Genomic DNA, 11,875 nt, shown 5'->3' on the forward strand with positions numbered 1-11,875 from the left:
GTATACTTGTAAAGTATGTGGGAAAGGTTTCGGACGTAATGGTGACTTGAAAGCCCACATGAGAACCCACACGGGTGAGAAGCCGTATACTTGTAAAGTATGTGGGAAAGGTTTCGGACGTAATGGTGACTTGAAAGCCCACATGAGAACCCACACAGGTGAGAAGCCGTATACTTGTAAAGTATGTGGGAAAGGTTTCGGACGTAATGGTGACTTGAAAGCCCACATGAGAACCCACACAGGTGAGAAGCCGTATACTTGTAAAGTATGTGGGAAAGGTTTCGGACGTAATGGTGACTTGAAAGCCCACATGAGAATCCACACGGGTGAGAAGCCGTATACTTGTAAAGTATGTGGGAAAGGTTTCGGACGTAATGGTGACTTGAAAGCCCACATGAGAACCCACACAGGTGAGAAGCCGTATACTTGTAAAGTATGTGGGAAAGGTTTCGGACGTAATGGTGACTTGAAAGCCCACATGAGAATCCACACGGGTGAGAAGCCGTATACTTGTAAAGTATGTGGGAAAGGTTTCGGACGTAATGGTGACTTGAAAGCCCACATGAGAACCCACACAGGTGAGAAGCTGTATACTTGTAAAGTATGTGGGAAAGGTTTCGGACGTAATGGTCACTTGAAAGTCCACATGAAAACTCATTCAGGTGAGAAGCCGTATATTTGTAACGTATGTGGGAAAGGTTTCGGACGTAATGGTGACTTGAAAGCCCACATGAGAATCCACACAGGTGAGAAGCCGTATACTTGTAACGTATGTGGGAAAGGTTTCGGACGTAATGGTCACTTGAAAGTCCACATGAGAACCCACACAGATGAGAGCCCGTGCCTTTGCAAGACCTGCGGGAAAAGATTCAGGAATGTGTTCGTATTGACAAAGCACATGAGAATTCACACAGGTGAGAAGCCATTCATATGCAACACATGTGGGAAAAGATTCAAAGACGCATCAGTATTGAAAAGGCATTGTGGAATCCACACAGGTGAGACGCCACATACTTGTAAAGTATGTGGGAGAGCTTTCAGATGTAATGGTAACTTGTCAGTCCACATGAGGACTCACACAGGTGTAAAGGTGCATGACTTGAGCACAGAGGTTCCAGTTGAAGTCACACATATACAGGAGAGAGAGTGTTTACATGCAAAACATGTGGCAGAGCTTTCAGAGGCCTGTTCCATAAAGCATGCTAAGAAAAGTGGGGAGTGAAGTCCAAATCCTGAATTTTAATTGAAATTGCAGGTCTGGAAAAGTTAAACTAGTGAGATAAAGAACAAAAGGAGGAGACTGCTTTTAAGTCTGAATGAATTTTATACTTGCAAGAGTCATGGAAAACCTGGAAAAGTCATGAAATTAGTCAAAATCATTATAAGTCACAGAACTTGTTTGTGTATAGTGAAATTATTAGAATGATCTTCAGTGGATAACCCTCCATATAATGTAACATAATGGCAAATTCATTTTCTGCAGCTGGCATCTTAATGTAGCTTTAATATGTGTCGATGTGTGACAATGTTTGTTTACCATCAGGTGTGTTTTGTCATGTTCTCCCTCAGTTTGTCTCTCCCTTCCTGTGTGCCAATTATGTTTACATAAAGTTTGAATCTGATGTTTGAAAAACGGCGGGCAAGTGGGGAAAGAAAAAGAAAATTCTCCATGAAGAATCCTTGAAAAGTCATGAAAAAGTTTGGAAATATTGTCCATGAAAATGTGAGCGGAAGCTGTAATTAAAAGTATGAGTGATTTTGCAGTGAGCACAGTAATAAACTGATCCCAGAAGATTTGTCCTGTTGCTGTGATGTTTTGTCAGGGTGTCTACAGGTCCTTTGAAATGATTTAAAGTTTTCTTAAAGCCGCTACAAGGAACTTTTAACTGGATATGCAAAAGTCTCTCGTTTCTGCTGATGTCTGTGCGTGACCTACAACAGCAAATGAGACCATCGGTGTGAAGATAAGCTATTTCTATATAGTGTATATAGCAGGGAGCCGCGCGGCTGAAAAACACCTCATCTGGGCCGACGACAGGTACCAGCCAGGCGTCGACAGGGTCCAGCGAGTGCCGAGAAATAAAGAGGTGAGGCACCGCTCCATACTCAGTCCAAGAAGCCGTGGAAGTGCTCACCAAACAGGCCTTCAGCCTTACCAGCCAACCGCTGTGTTTACCCTGGCGGCGGTGGTGCTTACGCCGGAGAGGTGGAGCTGGGGCGCGGCAGAGGTGAGCTGGGTTTTCCCATCTTGTTGTTTCATTCATCCCCAAAACAAACACATGAGCGAGCCAGGTAAGCGTCTTTACGACAATACGTGCTAGAGCTCATGGGAAATGTAGGCTTCATTCCGGCAAAACACTACCGCTTTTGTCCACAGGGTCTGCAAAATCAACTCCAAATGAAAGTTCCTTGTAGGGGCTTTAATATAAGGCCTCAAAAAGTTTAAAATTGTCTTAAATTTAGATTCAGTGGGTCTTAAATATGTTTGGTCACATTACCATGAAAATGTATCCAGCCTGACAGACCCAATGACAGCTTACAATCATTGTACATATCGAAGAAAATATTTTTTCTTCCTTGCTGTATTTCTTTGAATATTGCAATAATAAGTAGCATTTATGACAGCCATGAGATGGTTTTAAATTCCATATAAGGTGAGATTAAAAATGTCTTAAAAAGTCTGAAATTGACCATGGTTATATCTGCAGACACCGTGTTCTTTGGTGCATATGAGCAACTTGTCAACAGTGACACCAGAATGTGGGAAAAACTGTTTTTACCTTGTGCCTGTCACATCTGTGATCTGTGCCTGTAGACTGAATGAGGAAAAATGCAATGTTACTGCAGGTGTAGATGCACACAGAAGCCACCGAGATCAGAACGCAGGTTGGCCAGAGCTCAGTTTGGCCGGACCACATTTAGAGGAGGTACACTACAGCAGCTGACTTTAGAAAATGAAACCTTAATGGTTTTAGTAAAGTTAAAAAAAAAAAAGATAACTTTGTTGGCACGGGATTTCTTTTGTCACACTGACGATCAGAGTAACATTTCAAACATCACACACAATCCACACAGGTGAGAAGTCATTTACTTGCACAACATGTGAGAAAGCTTTGAGATGTAAAAGTAGCCTGACGAGCCACATGAGAATCCACACAGGTGAGAAGTCATAACTCTCCAAGACCTGCAGGAAAAGAAAGTTCTGGTTCATGGTCAAAACACACAACAACTCTGGAAGTGACAAGTCACATGTTTGCAGCATGTGGGGAAATTTTTACTCAAATCACACCTGAAGATCAATAAACACAGCTGAAACTTCTGTGGGGAAATTTTTACTCAAATCACACCTGAAGATCAATAAACACAGCTGAAACTTCTGTGGAGATGCGTGGAGGAGACTGAAGAAGTACATTTTATTACAATACCATCAAGACCTGATAAAACTGACCAATCAAAGCGGACTGGGCTTTTTCAGGAGAAGAGCTTCAAGAGACGGGTGATCAAACTGAGCGTTTCGGACTTAGGGTGAATACGAGTACATTCAGGTTGACAGCATGAAGAAAATAATATATATTTTTTAATTAAAGTGTAAAAACAGGTTCTAGTAGAAACCCCAAATACAAGTATGAACCTATGAATAAGCATTATATGGGACCTTTAAACACCAAAAAAAAGACATCCGTGTAGTTTTTGCTGCCTTTTAATGAGCCACCAATGATACTGAGACTACTTGTTACAGCCCGAATATTAGAAATTATAATTGCCAAACATTGGAAACAGAACACGTGAACTGTGGCGGATTCAAACGGTAGCGGGGAGAGAACAGTGACAGCGATACATGGATAAAACCTTGCGGAAAAACAGTCAGAGCAATCTGACAAATGATCCTGGGATCAAGAAGACACATTTGCCCGTTGCAAGACGCAAGCGGGCAGACCTTATTAGAATGGGGGAAACCCAATGAGATGAAGAAAGCAGTGGCAGGTTGGCACAACTATGTGGTGAAAGAACCAGAGTGGGGAGACTCCGACATAGTTGAAAGTGATGACAGTATGGAGGTAAGTTAGGGTAGTGAGAGAATGAGAGAGAAAAGAGGGAATGAGTTTGTCAGTAACAGCTCAAAGAAAATCAAGGGTAGTGGAGGAAGGGAAGAGAGAAATCAGGAAGGTCTGGAGTTTAAAATTATATTGAGATTTGGCGAGTAGAGGGGAATCTCTTCAATGATCCCGGTGAAATTAACAACCGTATTGAGAAACCAGGTTGGGGATAGGCTATACACCTGGCTAAAGTTCTGAGAGATGGAAATCTGTTGATTGTTTGCAGGAATGAAGAACAGAGAGATCGGGCTGGAAGGATGAAAGAAGTAGGGCGGTTTAAAGTGGAAAGTATAAGTCGTGTTGAAAGAGGAAGTAAGTGGAGTAAAGGAGTGATTTGGGGGGTGCCAGTTGGAGTCACAATGGAGGAAATTAAATCAAATTTAAAAGGAAGAACCCTGAAAGGTGCTCTGTGGTTGCAGGTAACTTGAGAGGGAGTGAGGAAAGACAGTGAGCATGTTGTATTAGATTTTGAAGATGAAGTGCTCCCAAAGAAAGTGACTCTGGGCTTTTTGAGCTATACTGTAAGAGAGTATGTGCCAAAGCCAATGAGGTGTTACAACTGTCAAAGGTTTGGTCATACAGCCAAGACATGCAAAGGCAGAAGAAGATGTGCCAGATGTGGGGAAAATCACGAGTATGGGCAATGTGATCATGAACAACCAAAGTGCTTTAACTGTGGTGGCAATCGCAGTGTGTCTTATAGGAGATGTGAAGTGGTGAAAAGGGAAAGAGAAATACAGCAGGTTAGAGTTCAGAATAAAACTACATATGCAGAAGCTGTAAAGATGGTGAGTCGGAGAGGAGGAAGTGTTGAGAGAAGCAGAACAGGTACAGGGGCCATAAAAGAAACAGATCAGGTAAGTGAGGGAAAAGTAAAGGTTGATTTAAAGAAGCTAGTCACATTCATAGTAGGGGTAATAAGTGCTACAATGGAAGTTAGATCCAAAACGAAGAGAATACAAATAATTGTGAAGGCAGCAGCTCATCATCTGGATATCAGTAGACTGACTTGGGAGGAGGTGAGGAACGATCTCAGTATTCAAGCAAGCCAGGAGCAGTCATGGGTTGGATAGTACTACTCATGGTCCTCCTGCTACAATGGAATGCAAGAAGTTTGTTGGCCAATGGACAGGAATTCTAAAAGTATGTTGATGATCTACCCAGAAAACCAGATATCATTTGTGTACAGGAAACATGGTTGAGACCAAATTTGACCGAATTGTAGAGATATGGACAAGTGAGGGTAAGTTTGTAATTATTAATTATTATAATCCTTGTAAAAGGCTAGATTTGAGTAGGCTAACACAAATAGAAGGGATAGATGGTAATAGGATGTTGGTATGTGGGGACTTTAATGCTCACAGTACATTAAGGGGGAGGAACACGAACAGATGCAAATGGTGAGGTAATAGAAGAACTATTAGAAGAGAAAAGAATGGTTTGTTTAAATGATGGGAAAGGGACCAGATTAGATGTGCACACAGGGAACACTTCAGTATTAGATTTAACTTAAGTCACGAGGGAGTTAGCGGGAATATGTGAGTGGGAAGTGCCAGAAGAATCATCAATAGGTAGCGATCATTTTCCAGTGTGGTGTAGGATATTGCTACAAAAAAATAAGGAAGATAGGGAAATATCGGGAAAGTGGGTATTTAGCAGTGCAAACTGGGAACCTAGATTAACCTCCCGAAGTTAACTCAGTCATTAGGGAAATGCTACTGGCGCCATGAGGTTTTCATGTGTTCCGCTTCCAATGGTTGGCAATTATAATTTCTAACATCAGTGTCCGGGCTGTAACAAGTAGTCTCAGTATCATTGGTGGCTCATTAAAAGGCAGCAATAACTATACGGATGTCTTTTATTTTGGTGTTTAAAGGTCCCATATAATGCTTATTCATAGGTTCATACTTGTGTTTGGGGTTTCTACTAGAACCTGTTTTCACTCTTTAATTAAAAAATATATATTATTTTCCTCATACTGTCAACCTGAATGTACTCGTATTCACCCTAAGTCTGAAACGCTCAGTTTGATCACCCGTCTCTTGAAGCTCTTCTCCTGAAAAACTTCCTCTTTCAACACGACTTATACTTTCCACTTTAAACCGCCCTACTTCTTTCATCCTTCCAGCCCGATCTCTCTGTTCTTCATTCCTGCAAACAATTAACAGATTTCCATCTCTCAGAACTTTAGCCAGGTGTATAGCCTATCCCCAACCTGGTTTCTCAATACGGTTGTTAATTTCACCGGGATCATTGAAGAGATTCCCCTCTACTCGCCAAATCTCAACATAATTTTAAACTCCAGACCTTCCTGATTTCTCTCTTCCCTTGTGCCGACCTGCCACTGCTTTCTTCATCTCATTGGGTTTCCCCCGTTCTAATAAGCTCTGCCCGCTTCAGATTGCTGTGATTGTTTTTCCGCAAGGCTTTATCCATGTATCGCTGTCACCGTTCTCTCCCCGCCACCGTTTGAATCCGCCACAGTTCACGTGTTCTGTTTCCAATGGTTGGCAATTATAATTTCTAATATACGGGCTGTAACAAGTAGTCTCAGTATCATTGGTGGCTCATTAAAAGGCAGCAAAAACTACACGGATGTCTTTTTTTTTTGTACTTAAAGGTCCCATATAATGCTTATTCATAGGTTCATACTTGTATTTGGGGTTTCTACTAGAACCTGTTTTCACGCTTTAATTAAAGAATATATATTATTTTCTTCATGCTGTCAACCTGAATGTATCGTATTCACCCTAAGTCTGAAACGCTCAGTTTGACCACCCGTCTCTTGAAGCTCTTCTCCTGAAAAAGCCCAGTCCGCTTTGACTGATCAGTTTTATCAGGTCTTGATGGTATTGTAATAAAATGTACTTCTTCAGTCTCCTCATGATGAGACATTGTTCTTCATTCATTTCATGAACACATCTCCACAGAAGTTTCAGCTGTGTTTATTGATCTTCAGGTGTGATTTGAGTAAAATTTCCCCCACATGCTGCAAACATGTGACTCCTCACTTCCAGAGTTCTATGACCCAGAACTGACATGTCTCCTACTTGTTTTTAAAACACAAGGCCACTTGACTGTGTGAGATCTTATATGCCTTTTTACTTGAGACACATCAAAGTTTCTTTTCCTGCAGGTCTTGGAGAGTTATGACTTCTCACCTGTGTGGTTTGTGTGTGATGCTTGAAATGTTACTCTGATTGTCAGAGTGACAAAAGAAATCCCGTGCCAACAAAGTTAACTTTTTTTTTTTTTTCTCTTTTAAGATATTTTTTTGGGCATTTTCAAGCCTTTATTTGATAGGACAGACAAGTGTGAAAGGGGAAGAGAGAGAGGGAGTGACATGCAGCAAAAGGCCACAGGCTGGAGTCGAACCCCGGCCGCTGCTGCAACAGTCTTGTACATGGGGCGCCTGCTCTACCACTAAGCCACCGACGCCCATATTGTTTTTTTTTTTTTTTTTTAACTTTACTAAAACCATTAAGGTTTCATTTTCTAAAGTCAGCTGCTGTACTGTACCTCCTCTAAATGTGGTCCGGCCAAACTGAGCTCTGGCCAACCTGCACTCTGATCGCGGTGGCTTCTGCGTGCATCTACACCTGCAGTAACATTGCATTTTTCCTCATTCAGTCTACAGGCACAGATCACAGATGTGACAGGCACAAGGTAAAAACAGTTTTTCCCACATTCTGGTGTCACTGTTGACAAGTTGCTCATATGCACCAAAGAACACGGTGTCTGCAGATATAACCAAGGTCAATTTCAGACTTTTTGAGACATTTTTGATGCCTCCTTATATGGAATTTAAAACCATCTCATGGCTGTCATGAATGCTACTTATTATTGCAATATTCAGAGAAATACAGCAAGGAAAATAAATATTTTTCTTCGATCTGTACAATGATTTTAAACTGTCATTGGGTGTGTACTTTCATGGTAATGTGACCAAAAAAATTTAACACCCACTGAATCTGAATTTAACAGTGACACTTCCAGTGAAAGTAAATGTCCACCCTCTGGACTTGTGGTTGCCGTGGAAAAGTTCAACTTTTGTGGTAGCGAAAAGGCCGTTAACAAGATATAAATCCCATGTATAGCCCTTTTTGTGACTGAACAAAAATGTAGGCTATATAACATACAGGCTATACAGAAATGTTTATAAACAGAACTTTAACTCAATAAACTGGGTATTTACTTAAATTAAAGGACCTTCTTTTGCTCCTTTGCAGCCATTTTTGTCTATTTTACTGCACAGCCTGATAGGAGGCAATAAGAAAATGTATTTTCAGTCCCTCCACAGCCTATACTTATACATATTTCTGTATCATGATGTCATTCAATATTATTTCTGGCCTTAACAATTCAAGTAACATTTACTCATTCATAAGAATTTTTTCGGCAGCTGGAAAACTCACAACGTCACGTCCGTATTGCAATGAATTGTGGGATATTAAATCAGTGAAGTCTGCAGTTCAAGCAGACTCTCTGGAAGTCTGCACAGAGTCCACCAGAGGCTCCTTGTGGACTGGATGAATTGTAACTTCGGACAGCCCTCAGCATTCCCGGATTTCCCGTGAACGCACCCACAAAGTCCGCGAGTCTGCAGGTGTGGTGATTTATCCAAAGCAAGTGCGAGCTGCGTCAGCCCTGTGGATGTATGGATTTAGCTGGAAGATGAAGGTGTAGCTGTCGCGTGGATGAATATCTCACTTATAATTAGACAACAATGTGTTCAGTTGAGTATTTGAGAGAGTTTGTCAACGAGCGACTAACTGCTGCTGCTGAAGAAATATTGGGAGTTTTTCAAAGAGGCATCGTCGAGTACGAGGAAGAGATCGATCGTCAGCGCAGACTGTTGGATATCGTTTTGAAGCCTGAAATAAAGTTACACAGGACAGGTGGGTGAAAGCTAATTGAAGTAATTTACTGGCATGTGTGTTTATTTGCTGTAGCATGACATTAGTATGCTGTTGGTGTTGTTGTGTGTCCCTCCAGAGCTCCCACAGCAACATGTGTGTAAGGAGGAGGAGGTTGTCCCTGAGCAGCAGCTCTGTATTGAGGAGAGGAAGTCCAGTGTGGACCAAGAGGAGCCAGAGCCTCCAGAGATTAAAGAGGAAGAGGAGGAAGTGTGCAGCAGTCAGGAGGGAGAGCAGCTTGTAGTGAAGCAGGAGACTGATGGCTTTATGTTGACTCCTGCTGATGAGGAAAGTGAGCACAGTGAAGATCAGACTCTGGACTTCATTCATGATGACACTCAAAGTGCAGCAGAGAAAGAGTCTGTATTCAAAATGCCAGTTATAAGCTCTGTGATATCAGAAGCAACCAGTGAGCACCAGCTGCTCTGTCACAACTCTCATGTAGCTGAGAGCCAAGATGAGGAAGAATACCAGCATGGAGACTCAGGATCAACTAGAAACACAGAGCTTCAAGCAGAGAAAAGACATCATGAAAGTGAAAGTCAAACTAATAATGTATATGACTTAACAATTTCAAATACACACAGCAATATTCACACAGGTGAAAAGTCTGTGGCATGTAACATGTTGCATAACCACATGAGAATCCACACAGGTGAGAAGCCGTACCTTTGTAACACCTGTGGGAAAAGCCTCTGTCACATGACTGCGTTGAAAAGGCATATGAGAATCCACACAGGCGAGAAGCCATTTACTTGTAAAGTATGTGGGAAAGCTGTTAGAGAGAAAGGTAACCTGATTATCCACATGAGAAGCCACACAGGTGAGAGGCCATTTACCTGCAAAACATGTGGAAAAGCTTTCCAGTCTAATAGTGGCTTGCTGTACCACATGAGAATCCACACAGGTGAAAGGCAGTACATTTGTAACACCTGTGGGAAAAGACTCTGTCACATGACTACGTTGAAAAGGCATATGAGAATCCACACAGGCGAGAAGCCATTTACTTGTGAAATATGTGGGAAAGCTTTTAGATGGAAAGGTTACCTGACTATCCACATGAGAATCCACACAGGTGAGAGGCCATTTACCTGCAAAATATGTGGAGCAGCTTTCAGACAAGGTCGTCAAATGACAGCCCACATGAGGAACCACACTGAGAAGCTGTGTACATGCAGAATATGTGGGAAAGTATTCAAAGATAACGGTCAATTGATAGTCCACATGAGAATCCACAGCAGTGAGAAGCGGTACCTTTGCAGTACCTGTGGGAAAAGATTCCCTGACAAATCAGCATTGAAAGGTCATATCAGAGTCCACACAGGCGAGAAGCCGTTTACATGCACAACATGTGGGAAAGCTTTTGGACAGAAAGGTCACCTGAAAGGCCACATGAGAATCCACACAGGTGAGAAGCCGTTTACATGCACAACATGTGGGAAAGCTTTCGCACGTAAAAGTCACCTACCAGGCCACATGAGGACCCACACAGGTGAGAAGCCATTTACTTGTACAACATGTGGGAAAGCTTTTGGACGTAAAAGTCAACTGACAGGCCACATAAGGACCCACACTGGTGAGAAGCCATTTACTTGTACAACATGTGGGAAAGCTTTTGGACGTAAAAGTCAACTGACAGGCCACATGAGGACCCACACTGAAATGACACTTTGATGTGTCTCAGTAGGAAAGGCATATAAGATCTGATACAGACAAGTGGCCTTGTGTTTGTAAAACATGCAGGGGATGAATCATTTCTGGTTCATGGACAAAACACACAAGAACTATTCGTGGAAATGAGGATGAGCAATTTTTGGTGTGACCTATTTAATATGTTCTGTAAACAGTACAAAATAAAAATTCAATCAGACTGCAATCTGGTAATATGCTCTTCAGACAAGACAACAGCCCTTCCTCCCCATTATAAGCAGGCTCTCAAAACAGGCATGATTGCAGCTAAAAAATGTATACTACATAACTGGAAGTCTCCAGCACCCCCTTATTTAAAGAGGTGGCTCAATGAAATGGTTTCTCTTGCAAGGATGGATCAGATTTGCTTTAGCAAGCAGAATTCAGAAAACTATTATCAGAAGATGTGGAAGCTGTTTTTGGCATTACTCGATGAGACCTAAATGTACATCTTGTGAGCCATGCTGCTATGTTGTATCATTTCTTCTGTGCAAACTCTGCCTGGGAAATACTTGATCGTTAAGGTCAAGTTCGAAGCAAAACATGTTTACTAAAACCAAGCAACCCTGAATGGTTTCACTGGGGAGAAGTCTTAAGAGCAGAGTGACCTGGGAAACCGATGTCGTTGGCATGAACAGGCTGTGGGTGAATAACAAATTGAATAATTTGTGTCTTTAGGTCAAAGCTGTTAGAGTTTTCTTCAGTACAGTCTCTCTAAATTTGTACAAAAAAATACACTAATCTTGCTTAAAATTTTGAAAATCATGTTTCATCTTTAACTTCATGCCTTTTGGAGATCAGCCCATCTTCTACTTACTTAACTATTGTGGTGATGAAAAGGCCTGGAAATGTTTGACAGTGAAGGTCAGGTCAGAAGCCAAACATGTTTACTTAGATTGACCAACCTTGAATGGGGCAGAGTGTTCTAAAACAAACATTTCATGACATCGGGGCAGAATAAACTGCTAGGACGCCCAAGTATAAAGATAAAATAAGGTAAAGCTCTGGAAACGGCAGGAAATCACACACACACACACACACACACATGTAAAGTTAGGAGGAATACAAGAATGTTTGGTGAACTGTTCTGCTGTGCTGTCTCAGTATTACAGTATGTGAAGTTCCAAGCTGTGTTTTCAATAAACCCGCAAGGCTGTAAGACCGACCTCGAGT

At 41.8% G+C, this 11,875-nt stretch overlaps 2 protein-coding genes across 3 annotated transcripts in view; both read left to right on the top strand.

Moving 5' to 3' along the window:
- LOC126385587 (zinc finger protein OZF-like) overlaps positions 1-1,349 on the top strand; it is a 98,696-nt gene extending 97,347 nt beyond the window's left edge. For both annotated transcript variants that reach the window (XM_050037384.1, XM_050037385.1), the window contains exon 5: positions 1,083-1,349. In XM_050037384.1, coding sequence (XP_049893341.1) covers positions 1,083-1,222 — 140 coding nt within the window. In that variant the 3' untranslated portion in view covers positions 1,223-1,349. The remainder of the gene's footprint in view (positions 1-1,082) is intronic.
- Positions 1,350-8,621: 7,272 nt separating this feature from the next.
- LOC126385579 (gastrula zinc finger protein XlCGF57.1-like) lies at positions 8,622-11,858 on the top strand. Its single transcript, XM_050037372.1, has 2 exons — positions 8,622-8,995; positions 9,093-11,858. Exons 1-2 carry the CDS (start codon positions 8,824-8,826, stop codon positions 10,685-10,687), a joined length of 1,767 nt encoding a protein of 588 aa, XP_049893329.1. The 5' UTR covers positions 8,622-8,823; the 3' UTR covers positions 10,688-11,858.
- The last annotated feature ends 17 nt before the right edge of the window (positions 11,859-11,875 follow it).

This window comes from Epinephelus moara, chromosome 24 (assembly GCF_006386435.1).
Source record: "Epinephelus moara isolate mb chromosome 24, YSFRI_EMoa_1.0, whole genome shotgun sequence".
NCBI lineage: Eukaryota > Metazoa > Chordata > Actinopteri > Perciformes > Serranidae > Epinephelus > Epinephelus moara.

Excerpts from the sequence above, each read along its gene's own strand:
- LOC126385579 (XM_050037372.1), top strand. The coding sequence starts at position 8,824 with ATGTGTTCAGTTGAGTATTTGAGAGAGTTTGTCAACGAGCGACTAACT. Across the intron at positions 8,996-9,092 it reads AATAAAGTTACACAGGACAG|AGCTCCCACAGCAACATGTG; the intron begins GTGGGTGAAAGC and ends GTGTCCCTCCAG.